This window comes from Motacilla alba, chromosome 1 (assembly GCF_015832195.1).
Source record: "Motacilla alba alba isolate MOTALB_02 chromosome 1, Motacilla_alba_V1.0_pri, whole genome shotgun sequence".
In the NCBI taxonomy this organism is placed as follows: domain Eukaryota; kingdom Metazoa; phylum Chordata; class Aves; order Passeriformes; family Motacillidae; genus Motacilla; species Motacilla alba.
Genome location: NC_052016.1, coordinates 44,416,224 through 44,429,437, shown reverse-complemented (window position 1 = coordinate 44,429,437; position 13,214 = coordinate 44,416,224). Strand labels below are relative to the sequence as shown.

The 13,214-nt window shown below is 39.5% G+C and overlaps 1 protein-coding gene across 3 annotated transcripts in view; it reads left to right on the top strand.

The window, feature by feature from the left end:
- NOX4 (NADPH oxidase 4) overlaps positions 1 to 13,214 on the top strand; it is a 110,892-nt gene that overhangs the window by 38,936 nt on the left and 58,742 nt on the right. For all 3 annotated transcript variants that reach the window (XM_038129438.1, XM_038129421.1, XM_038129432.1), the window contains one exon: positions 3,928 to 3,988. In XM_038129438.1, coding sequence (XP_037985366.1) covers positions 3,928 to 3,988 — 61 coding nt within the window. The remainder of the gene's footprint in view (positions 1 to 3,927; positions 3,989 to 13,214) is intronic.

The following is a 13,214-nucleotide window of genomic DNA, read 5'->3' as shown; positions in this document are numbered from 1 at the left end:
AAATCTTTCACTTTTTAAAGGTATAGATCACCTGAGGTTAGAATAAGATGAACATTACTTCATGTTATTACAGTATCTGCAACAGTTAATTTGCGTATCATAGCATTTTAATCAAATGAGTGCAGCAAACAAGTTCAAAATGTGAAAAGAATTACTGAAGAGCATTTCTGACCTTTAGTTTAATATTGTCTACTCTCCCTTCTCATTACAGGCTATTCAAGTTAGTGATTTCCCTTTTTGGAAAACAAGGTTGATTTAAGGAGAAGGACCTCAGATAAAGTGGTTGTTTATTTTTAAGATTGACTAATCTTTATAATTTTCCATTGGACAGTGTATTGGGCGATAAAGGAAGGGTAGGGAGCTTCAATATAGTACAGTGGATTGTTTCTTAGGGTTCCCTGGTTAAAAGCAGCAGGGGGAAATCAAAATGTTATTTGCCAAAACACAATTTCAAAATAATTTTAATTGGTTTTGTTCACAGCTTCAGAGAGGGCACAATGTATTTCTGAGGCCGCTTTGGCACACCTTCATTTAGCCAAGGCAATAACCCCAGGTACTAGTATGTGATGGGAATTGTCTGGCTGGAAAGGAGCTTAGCACAGAGTGCCCAGGGGTTGTGGTGACTACCAGGTTGACCATGAACCCACAATGTGCCCTTGCAGCAGAGAAAGCCAACAGCTTCCTGAGCTGTATTAGGCAGGGTTGCCAGCAGATGGAGAGAGGTGACCCTTCTCCCATCAGCAATGTGTCTGAAGCTCTGTGCCCGGTTCTGGACTTCCCAGCACAAGAGAGACATGGATGTATTGAAGCACAAAGAGTCATGAGGATGAGTAAGGAACTGGAGCATCTCTGGGTATGAGGAGAGGCTGAGAAAGCTGAACCGAGTGACAAGAGAAGAAAATAGAATTAGTCTCCTCAGAGGCACCCAGTGACAGGACAACACAAACTGGTATACAGGAAGTTTTATCTGGACCTAAGAGAAATCCCTCTTTTTCTCTGAGGGTGGCACAGGTTGCCATAGGACAAGCTGTGGAGTCTCCATCCTTGGAGACATTCAAAGGCCAGTGGGATGCTTTCCTGGGCCACCTGCTCTGGCAGACCCTGGTCTTGCAAGGGGAGTGAAGGAGCCAATCTGCACAGGTGCATTCTAGTCTCAGCTATCGTACAATTCTGTGATTTCATGAAGGTTGAGTATATAAGAGAATATTTTCATTGCACTTCATTATGCATTCCCAGTGGTGTGTTAATAAATAACACAGGAAAATTTACCCACTTTCATTATTAAACTTCTGAAAAACTGTCTTTGAATATTTTTTAAGGTGGAATATAAACTAGAATATATTCTCCAACAGTCTAGAAAAAGCTACTGTTAGAGTCTTAATTGTGTTTACAGAGATAAAAGAGGTAAAATAAGTGTTCTGTGCTGTAAAAATATGTAAATAAAAATTTCAGAGTTAAAATTATAGGCATGCAGGAAAGTCTGAAAGTCAGAACAGGCCTGTGGAGATTATCTGGTTTGACCTTCTGGTCCGAGGGCTGTGGATGAGGTTATTCAGTGTTGTGTGAAGCTGAATTAGCAAGAGAAATTGTACCATTTCTTTGGCTGCCTGTTCCATGATGCAGAACACTTTTCTTATATCCAAATGAAATTTCCCCTGAAACAACTTGTACTCCTGGTCTGGTGTCTTGTTGCCATGCACAGTGCTGCAGAGAGAGAGCACCTTCATCTTCTCTATAGCTGTTTTTTTAGTTATTGGTAGACAGACATCTCCCCAAGGCTTTTCTTTTATGGGTTACCCAAGCACATTCCCTTACTGACCCCTCTTTGAATGTCAGGTTATCCAGTCCTCTCACTGCTTTGATGGTCCTTTGCTGGATCATCTACATTCTTTCTCTCTTTTAAGCTGGGGGAAGTACACTCCATGTAGCCCTTCTTCTGGTAAGATTTAGCAGCACAAAGAGATTTTTTCAGAACTCTATGAGGATGTCTCATAGCTAGTTATAAGTATCAAAATAGATTTCCTAAAGTCTAAAGAGAAATAAATCTCACTTTTATTGGATAATTTCAGGGTAGTTCAGAAAAAAGTCATAAGGATGATGTAAAGTGTAACAGATTTGAACCTATTCTGGCAGGAGACAAGGGGTATTCTGCCATTAATTTTGCAGAAGCAGGGAATAACAATTTTGTAGAAGATGTGCTGAACTGGGACGGTGGATAGTTGGACTAAGAAAATCAGTCCACCTGCTGTGAAGCACAGAGAGCCCTGGGGCAGCCCAGAATGAAAAACCCCACAGAAGCCTCTGGAACAGACCTTTTTGCTGCCAGTGTACACCTTCCTACCCAAGAGACAGCTTACTTGCTTTTATATGGAGAACTAGTCTTGGCATTTTTGTTGAGAGATTCTGCAATGAGACGTAGCAAACACTGGCCTCATTGTGTGTTTGTCTGCATCCCTCCCTCGATGCTGTTTTTCTTTGGAGACTAAAACTTGCTGAAATAATTGGGACTCTGGGTTTCTGTACCTCATTTTTGTAGGGAAACTTGGAATATAATAAGGAGTTACATAAAAGTCTATCTAGTAATCAGTAGTTGCAAAAGGAGTGCTCTTCCCCCTCAGGAAAATGGAGTGATGAGCTGGAACTTTGTAGTCCCTATTTAGTTTTTCCAAGATGTAGATAATACTAATGTTTTACCTGTGTCTGCTGCTAAATACAGAACTGACAGGAGCTGATTTTCAGCCCTGAGGTCAGTGGCTTCACACTGCCCAGAAGAAATTATCTTGGGAACCCTTATGGCAAGGGTCCAGAACAGAGCCAGGAAATATCTTCATAAGCATGGTGCATGAGTATTTGGTGCATAGATTCTCTGTCTGGGCTCATCTTATTTATAATATGGATATGTTCCTTGAATTTTATCCTCCCCTCAAAACTGCTGTTTGTACTTAGTAGTAGAAAAAAAGAAGAAAAGGGACAGAACATCATCTGTTGGGTATTGGTGTCATGATAGACCTTGGATGGATCATTAAGAGATTCTAAGAAAGGCATCAAAACTCAGGAGTAATATCTTTTATCAAAAGTAAACCAATGGTGTTGCTTTATAGAAGGAAAGTGAAGACTCTTTTCCTGAGTAATGTTGCTTGTCCTGTTTATGTGGGCATCATTTGGTGTATCTGCAAAAGCTGTCCAAGCAGTGCATTACAAATGTCCCTCTAGGAAGGGACTAGCAAGGATTTGCATTCTAGCAAGGAATGAAACTGAGGGGAGTCCTTAGTGCTTGACTGGGGTTTTTAAATATGGTGTGGATAAGATTCTAAGTGGTAACACTCCTGTGTTGATAGTCACAATCAATAGCCTTGAAGTAAGGGCACATGTGTAGAGTGAGAGAATGGTGGCTGCAATGTGATTTTTATGACATACTATGGAATTTGATGCTTTTCCTTTGCAAACTGTAAGGTCTTGTGAATTGCTTACAGTTTCCATTTAAAAGAAAGCATCAGTTGTATGAGAATGGTCAGCTTGAAAATTCTGGCCTTGTCATTCAAGAATCAAAAGTCTCTTAAATGCCTTAAGAATGATGGGGCAGTTCCTGATTTTGAATGATGTGTCAACAGTAGAGGAGTACTTCCATTCTATTGTTGGTGTCCTTGCTGAGTACTGCTTAATGAAGTGTCTGTTACAAATCACACCCCGAAAAGAGCATTCAGACTCCTCCGTGACCAGAAGAAAGGGTTAAGGCTGAAGGGATACTTGGCATTCTTGGCTTCCCCAGCTGTGTTGATGATAGACTTGCTTCTTTAAGGGTACAGCTGATGGTGTGGCTGTTTAGGAATGACCTAATAACACCAGGTTCTGTCTTAACAATTGTACTTTGAATGCATTTTTTTTCTGTTACTCAGAAGTGGTGCTTAATATATCTAATATTTTTAGTGCCCTACAGATACCAAAGCAACGTTTGGGGTCCACCTAAAAGTAGTAGGAGACTGGACAGGTATGTAGAAAACCAATTCCTTTTCAGAGACAAATGCCTTTACTTGAACTGTTCTCACTTTCTGGCTTCAGCACAATTGTTTCTTGACTGTGGTGTATTCTCACTAGAGATCGTTCATGCTTGTTTTCCCAAAGTTGTTTTTATTACATTCTTGATGCAATCCCTGCTTTATTCAGATGTACTATTTCTTCAAATAACATGTTTTTCCAACTACTAACTAATCTTCTGATTGCACTGTAATAATTTTCAGCATTCCTCCATTTCTGCCTCTTTCTCTTGTTTTTGGGTAGCTTGCTACTCCTGTGCAGTGCAGTGCCTCTGTACATAGTAGTGTCTGCAGAAATGCTGAAATGTGCAGCTCCCAGATAAGCGGATTTTGGTTCCAGCAGTTTGGATGGCAGCCAGGTTAATTAACGCCTGTGGTACACTGAGATTACAGGTTTGCTTTCATGTTCTTCCATGCTCTTTCACTGCTCTTTGAATGTCCTCCAGACCACAAGTGTAAGCCAGGATTCCCTGCAGAGGAGTAGGGCAATTTGGTGCTCTCTGTGACAGTTGTATACTCAAGTGATAGTTGTCCTTATTCCGTAGTGTCTGACTTTGTTCTTGCTCAGCATAGCATTTCCTTGTAAGGAAGACAGATACACAGCAGGGTCTGGTTCATTTCTTATGAAGAAATGTTCTCCATGTTAATTTGTATCAGCTTGTGTGTTTGTGGAATTGAGTCAAATGAGCTTGTCACCCTAAAAGGGATTAGACCAATGCAGAGATAATAAGTCTATGCATATTTGTTGAACTTTCTAGTCTGGCTACATACTTGCCTCTAAAAGACTTCAATAGGCAAAGGCTGGGAGGGCAGTGCCATATGCCACATGTGTTCCATAATCCTCTGATTTTCTTGGCCAGACCAGGGACAGATTAGCCTCTGGTCTGCCTCAGAATGATGGCCCTTTTGTTGGTAAGCATCATTCCTACATGGGAGGTGACAATAGGCTATTTGGAAAAGTGAGATGGAGAAGTACTAGCTAAATGATTTTTCCAAAATAAGTGGCATCTTTACAGTTTTCTGATTACCTCTGTGGTGTGAATTGCTCTCTCTAACATTTAGCTGTTATTCTCCCAAGTTCAGCATCTTCTATGTCTCCACTGAAAGGAAGGTCTATCTAGGTTGGACTGTGTGATACTCAGGACATTTTCACATCATAGATACCTTTTCTCGTAGTAGTTTTGCTAAACAGAGATATCTCTCCCAGTGTCAAATGTGCTGCCGTGAAGCAGACAGTTTACCCAGCCCTTGGTGCTGCATCAGTACCGTAGAGCCCTGTTCTCACTCATTCCCTTAAGCCCTGTGACAATTAATAGTCTCTAATCTGCTGACTGTTTGAGGAAGGATTATTATATTTGCCACGTTCCTTATTATCTTTCTTAAGCATGCTCTAAAGGCTGCTTCTGCAGACAGGATATTAGACTGGAGGAGTTTTTATGAGACATACTGTCATTTGAGCTCTTTTCATGACCTATTCTCTCAGCCTTTATCCTATTTATTAAAATTCTCTTTTGTATCACCGTCTCCCATTCCTGACAGTTTATACCTGACACCAAAGAGACTTGACGCTTTATTTCAGAGAACTCAATTACAAGCCTAAATTAAAAGGATCCAAGAGAGGTGTAGACATGTCATGAAATGCAGAGAAGAACTGGTTAGTTGAGGTATTTCTCCTCTGGATAACTTTAGCTTTTTTAGCTGCCTGCACCTGGGAGATGTGGTGAAGGAACATTTCCTGCCACTAGCTGTAAGGACAGGAGAGGGAGTACAGATTGCTGGCAAACCAATTCTGCAAGTTGTTTCGGGTCAAGTCTCTTAACAATGTCTCTGACTGATATTTTGAAAATGTAATAGAATACCTTGTTTCGTAGGTTGGGGAAGCAACTGTATGTGAAGAGAAAAGGGCTAACAGTATATTCCACTCCTGATGAGAAGTTGCTGTCGATGGGAAGTAATTTTTTGCCCATATCCCAGTGTGTATAATTTTAGATTTCAAATAAAATAAGCTGAAACAAGGAGCTTTTGGAAAAGCCAGTCATTCTAGAAACAATGCTTTGCATAAGAGCTGATACTTAGTAGATTTTCAGGCAGTACTGTTATTTGCTTTTTAAAATCAATTATTTAAATAATGGAAAGTGTAGGACAGAAAAAGTAGGTAAGAGAGGAAGAAGCTACAAAACCAGTAGCTCTGAGACTTTTGCAAACCAACTGGTAATCTAGACCCCCTGTTTCATACTCCATTCAAACAAAGTGGTGCTATCTGAGCTTAGAACAGTTGAGAATCTGCCCCCCTCAGAAGCAGATTTGGATAAAACCACCAATTTCCTTTCCATTATATAAGCACCCATATCTTTTTCCAGTACAAATCTGAGATCTCCTATTTCTCACCTATGTTGTGGTGGTATTAATAACTGTATAGTGCTTAACTTTCATGTTCATCACAGAAAACAGACACATAAGCACTGGTATTGCTGTAATGTGCCCTCAGTTGTCTTTGGAGCACATATTTTCACCTGAAATGATTCCCCTAGCTCCCTTTGTAGACCTCTGACCTGTTTATATTCTAGTTTAGGATAAGACAAGCCAGGCTCCAAGCATGCTTTTTTCTCTTCATTCATTGTAAAGAGTATGTCTACATATCTATATCTATCTCACTGCCTCAGATGTAGGTAGTTTAGTTCATTGGCAACTGGTTGTGATTTTTTCAATGTAAGCATTTCTAATTTGATTTTTCATTCCATATTTTGCCATGTGGCCATGGGTATTATTGTGAACAGGGGAACAGCTATCATAGACCTTCCTAAAAATGAGTTTGTGATTATGCTTGTGCTGACTTGTGAGCTTAAGTTAGCACCTATTGTATTAACAGAACATTCCGTGGCACTGCGAAACCTGTGCCTGTGGAACACAGCTTAGTTGGACAGTCAGGACTTGGGTGCCCAAGTTAGGATGTGTTTACAGTGGCTGATCTGTGGCGAATGCACATGTGCAGGTTGGTTTAGCCCCGTGGTGCAGAGCTGAGTCAGCCTGTCTTTTTCTGTGTCTTCCTTAAGCTGAGTTGGTGGGTGTTTAAACCCTGCAGTAACCTTGAGGGTTCATGCAGCGGCTCATGCATGGGTCAGAGCTGTGAGATGCATGGATGAGCTAAAAAGCTGATCTTGTTGCTGGCTATCCCCTCTAAATACCTATTTTGTTCTGCTTCTTTTGGTACCTGTGGACACCTATTTTTCCTTTAGCTTTGAAGTAATTGTTGGCTTAGTATTTACAAAACAATTTTTTCAAAGTTTTTTCTTGTCTCACTTACACTCTAGTTTGTCCTCAGCATTGTCATCTATCAGCCTTATGTCTCTTCTGTCCTTACTGCTGCCTCAAGTACTACTGCTTGTTTAGTTTTAAAGCTGACATTTCATCTGGCACCTCTGGAGGGAAAAAGAGAGGCCATGGGCCATGCCTCGCATCCAGCAACTTGACAGCAGTGAAAAAAGACATGGCAGTGTATCAAGACAATGTGTCTCATTCACTAGACAAACTTGAGGCTGTGAGACAGAAAGTGATATTGATGGTGCAGGAATAACAGGCTTCAGAAGCTGTGCAGCGCGTTTTTGTGGAAAACAAAAACAGAGCACTCAGAGGCACTGAGGCGAACTGCATGCCTTAAGGCAGTGAAACATTGCTGTTACGTTGCAGTGTGTTGCTGGAACAAATTGATGTGGCACCTTGTTTAGAACACTGATGCTGTTCTTTGCTCTACAATAATTTGTATAATTTTTATCTACTAGTGACACCATCCTGCTGTGTAGTTGTGTATGTTCCTAGAGACATTTTCAAGGCTTATTCTGAGCACCGTGATGATGATTGTGGGTATGCCATAAGAGCACTTGGGTACCACCCTTTAAATCTGAGAGTTGTATCCCATAGGTTACTAAATGTCACAGCAGTAGGAGGTGGTGATGTGTGCAGGGACTGTCCAGATAGAGGCAGAACAGACAGATAATAGAGTAGTGATGTGCTTCACCCTAATAAACTCCAGATCTCATCTGAAAATATATATGTTTGCTTCATTTCTTTTTGTTACAGATGAGGTTATGCCTGGTAACTGGGTCATTTAGGTACAGGTGACCTTATTTTACAGGGGACGTGTCATGATGGGAAATTTGTCACATGTTGTCACAGTTATTTTTCTGGAAGGTCCAGCTTTGGAGCAGGAAGTTTCATGAGGGAGGAGCAAACAAACCATTTTTCAGTTAAAAACAACAATTTTTCAGGGCATAGCAAATGTATGAAAGCGTCTTGTTAAATTCCCTGTGAATTAAAAAAAGAATCTTGTTTAATTCCCTGTGGAATAAGACCTGAGACAGCAAACAGTTCACACCCTAAATTACTTGTTTTTAAACAGAAAAACAAACAAAAAAGTAGGGCAGTTATTTGGGATTTTGAAGCCTGATTAAGGTTTTTTCTCACATTGACCAGAAGAAGAAAATGACATACCTTTTAAGTGCCTCTGAAAGAAGAATGATCTGAACATTCTGGTCTGGGAGAGTTTGTCAGGAATATCTGCATGACCTTGTTAAGCTATTGCAGCTCCTGATTTAGGGGATGCCTGAAGCATCCCAAGGCTGTGCATTCCTGCGGTTACCTGGAACTTCTCATCAAGTGAAGGATCTAGCAAAGAGGCAATATTTTATGTTCAGTAACCCTGAGAACAATTTTAGATCTATTAAAATAGTGAATCACTCAGTCAGTATCTCCTGTATTGTTAGTGGATCTTGATTCTGACTGGAGGCATGTGTGGAACCGAAGATGACAAGAAGGAATAATAAGACTACAAAGTCTGTCCACAGGAAGTGACAAGGTTGTCCCGGTTCACTGTAACTGCTACTGAGTTTCTTTAAAAATATCTACTCACTGGTGATGAACATTTGGTCAACTCTTTTGCTATTACCTCAAGCTCTGTTTGATTTGGGCCTTTTCCACTCCATAGTAACATTTTTTTGTGTTTAGTTATTCCATCAGATTCCTGGCAGGGTGTAAAGGTGCTAATGACGTGGTGCTGTCAGTTGTTCCAGCAAAATCTGTGTGTGGTTTTGGAAGAACAGGATAGAGATGAGATAGGTGTTATTTTCCACTGATAGATTTTTATGACTAACAATTTTTGTATTGTCAGGGAATCTTACTTACACTCTGAGGAGGGTAGCAGAATTGAGTGATAAAAAGGTTTAGTTGTGTTTCCTGTTAATATAATTTGACATTAGTAATAAAATGTTATGGTTACATTATTGGGAAGTTAATATGTCTTAACAATATAATTAGCCATAGTGTACTGTAAGGAATACTAATTTTATTGTTCATTGCCAATAATGTTCATTATTTATTCCTTTAAAAAGCTCAATAAAAGGCAGGATTAGGAGACTGAAGAAAAAGGAGAACAGATTTTGTTTACTGACTAAAAGGGGTTGAAAGCCCATTTCCTCTGATTAAACAACTAATGGTGAAGGTGAACATATCTGAATTGTTGGCTCCAGATCTGGATTGTTTTACATTAGTTGAACTCCAGCTGACTTAGTACCAAAAACAGTGTAACTTGAGTCAAATCCAATTTGAACAGTTAATGAGTTTTTTTGTCTAGAGGGGAAAAAGATATTTGGGTGAGAAAGCTACATTGAAGGAAATTTTCTCCTACCCAGAAGTCCTTTCTTGGTGCATCCTGTTATTTGTAAACTTCCACCTTTTTGCATATCCCAGGCACTTTTTAATCATGTAATGATTATAGAAGATGACATGACTCAATGATGTAAATTTTTTTTTATCCTTTGATACATTATGCACTGGATGTGTGGATGTTGCTGTAGTTAAGAACTGATTTAAGAACACAATATTGCAGGATTTCTTGTCATGCCTCAGACATTTTCAGCACTGTTAGGAGCAACAGGAGTGAAGCCTGTGGAGCACATTAGCATGTACCAGCTGAGAGAATCAGAATGAATGTAGTGAAAAAAGGCAGAAAGCTCTCCACTTTGAAAATAGAATTATAAGAGTGAAAAGCTCTAGGACATGTATTTGAGTGGACTGCCAGGCATATTTCTGGTTTTTTAATCACTGTGTGCTGTGTTTACCTACTTAAGGAGGCAAAGTTGCTGTTCTGTAAGGAGACAAAGTTGCTTGTGTTTCACCATTTTTCTGTTAATGTCTGCTTAGGGAAGACTCATTCTTACAGTTTCTGTGCAGAGGTACACAGCTGCTTCAGCACTGAATATACAAAGTTTGGCTGGATTTTCAGGGTCCTTTGTGAGAGCATGGTTTCTAGAGAAATACAAGAGTTCACATCAAAATACCAGCTCTTCATGCATATCTGCACTTCCCTGGGGCAATAGATTCCCTTAGATGCCATCCAAATTCTGCTGAAGAATCCCCGCCAAATGTCTAGCTTTGTTTCCAGTTTATTGTTACTTCTCCCTTGGGGACAGAAGAAAAAAACAGACACATTTCAGATTTGGAATTTTGAGTTACCACATTTTAACTAAAAATTGTTGGTTAAAATATCTTAAAAGTGGATTGGAAATTGGTTCTTTTTGGGATCCTTTTCTAAGAGATTGTAAGAATTGCTGTAGTTAATGAGGAAAAATCTATTTCAGCTTTAGAACATTTAAAAAAATGGAAAAAAATTGTGTAGGAACTGCAGATATTTATAAATTTTGTGATCAGAAGGATAATTTATCTTTACATGCTCCCAACTCCTGCAAGATGCTTGATAGTTTCTCAGAATAATTTCTATACAGAAGTTATATGACAACCTTGGGGTTGTAATATTCTGCAGAGTTTTCAGCTTCAACCTTTCATGGGCTCTTTTTGTGCTCTTTGTGAAAAGGGAGCTCAACTTTGTGATGATTACTCAAGTTAGTAGGTTTCGTCCCATGTTTTTAATTTTTTCCTTTCTCTTTTTTTGCTTTTTTCCTCATTTTAGCACAAGAGCCACTACTAGGAAATGTGGGTACATTTTAGTTGTTGCCCGTTTGTGTGCAAATATGTACAGAAAATGAACATGGCACCTTTGAACCTTCTATTTGGTTACCTGTTGTATTAAATCTGAGGTTTGAGACCTTGTATTTGTCTGGTTCTTTGCTTCCTGCACCCTCTCCACTGCCAGCATTCCCTTGAGATACAGAAGTGGAGTTGCTTTTCAATGGCACTTTTGTTGGTTTGGGCTCTGGGGTGATTTAAAGTGCAGCTCTCTTTTGCATGAAGACCACCAGTAATGTCATTGTAGTGCACTTAATTCCTTGGTCTCTTCTGCCTGTCTGCTTATTTCTACTGGTGCTTGGATTGGAGGGGAGAGAGGGGCCAACGCTCGCTCAGAATTTGTGCTGTGTTCAGCACTTAATTCTGTGGGAGTTGATTAAAACTCCCACAACATTGCAAATGTCATTGTGATCAAATAACATGGTCAAATGAGGTTTCCTATTTTCACAACAAACATTGTATAACTGCTTGTTGGCATAATATTAGCTTTGAAGTTCTAGTTAGGATATCCCATTTCTTTCATTGCAGTATTTTTTCTCTAAGTATATTTACTCCACTTTTTGCTAGCTGCATGTCCTTACCCTGAATTTCAGTCATCCTTGAAACAGCAGTTACCTGTTCCAAAATGCCTTTCCATTCCAAAATGCATCAAAATCAATGCTGGTCTTGTATGTGAGAGGCAAATCCTACACTGCAAATTTTATCATCGGTTCCCTACAGTCCCTTGGAACTCAGCTTTGCATTCATGTGCCACCCCATCCTGTTGCTCAGTCCTGTCCTTTTATATATGCATAATTTCTCAGATGCCTCAAATACGAGCTGAAAAATTTTAGTTTCACCATAAGGAAGTAGTTTGTGATCCAAGAATTTTTAAGGGGCATCTTGAAACCACAGCTCTCTTTTGTCCCATTCCTCCCCTGGAGAAGGATCCCTTTAAATCATAAATATTAATAATAAAAGTCCACCACCAACCACTTGTACAGTTATCAAGTACAAAAATAGGATTCAGGTATATGTGGTAGCCTCAAAAAAGTTGACTTCCTTTAAAGAAAGAAGTCAAACCAAACTTCAGAACTTGCACTGAAAGCATCATGTCATGAGAACTGGCCAGCAGCAAGTTTCCACAGCTTCTCCAAACAGATATTTTGGTATGTGCTGTGAACAGAAGAGCTTGGTTGAAAATATTTATGGCTACTCATTTTATATAAACCGCACACACATATACATGCTCATTCCAGCTCTGTATTCAACTTTGAACCTCGTGGTCTTGTGCCTCAAAGTTTGGGTACCCCAGTACAAAATACAGAGGTGGAGGCAAGTTCCTAGTGGGAATGGAGTCAGACTGCCAGTGCAGTCCATGTTTTAATATAAAGGCATACTTTTATGAGTGTCAGTCCACTAAATTAATTTGTAATTAAAACCCATTTTTTTCCTTTCATCAGGTCCTTAAATTGCAAAAGGCAGTGAGGCAGAAATGCTTTAAGTATAATATACTATAAAGTTTAAGATACAGCAAAGTAAGTTAATTACTAGTGCATCCCAGTTTTGAGGGAGACTTGAAATGGTGGCTGCTACATGCTGAATGTGGCATTTCTTTGAGACAAAGGACTCAATTATCTTAATATTAACTAAAGTGCTGTGAGGAGAAACTAGGGAGGAATTCATAGCCTGGAAGTTACTTTCCAAAATGCAAAGGAGATTGCATTGATGGGGTAGACTGTGCTGTGACAGCAATAAATAGCCCTTTGGTATGTAGTGCAGCAGCTGATGGGCAGGGTGCAGTGTGTATTTTGTTTCACTAATATTATAACCCACATTTCTGCAGCTGTGGCATGTTCCTGTTCTTCCTCTTTCTCTTTCTTTAAAGCTTTTTTTTACTCAAAATGGGGACAAAGAGCTTGTTTCAAAATGATAGCATAACTCTTAATATAGTTTGTAATATTTGTAGCAGATAAAACCAAAGTACATTATAATGACATAGTATTTCATGAGAAGGAGGTTTTCTAGGAAGAAGTAATATCTTTCCTTAGATCAGCTGAAACAGCTGGAAAAAAACAGGTTGTCTTCCAGGCATGCAGTACCTTCAGCAGGTTTGGCAAAGAAGCAGGGAAGTCAAAGCAAAGAGAAGAAATAACATTCCTGGCTACTTTTTAAAGCAAGTTT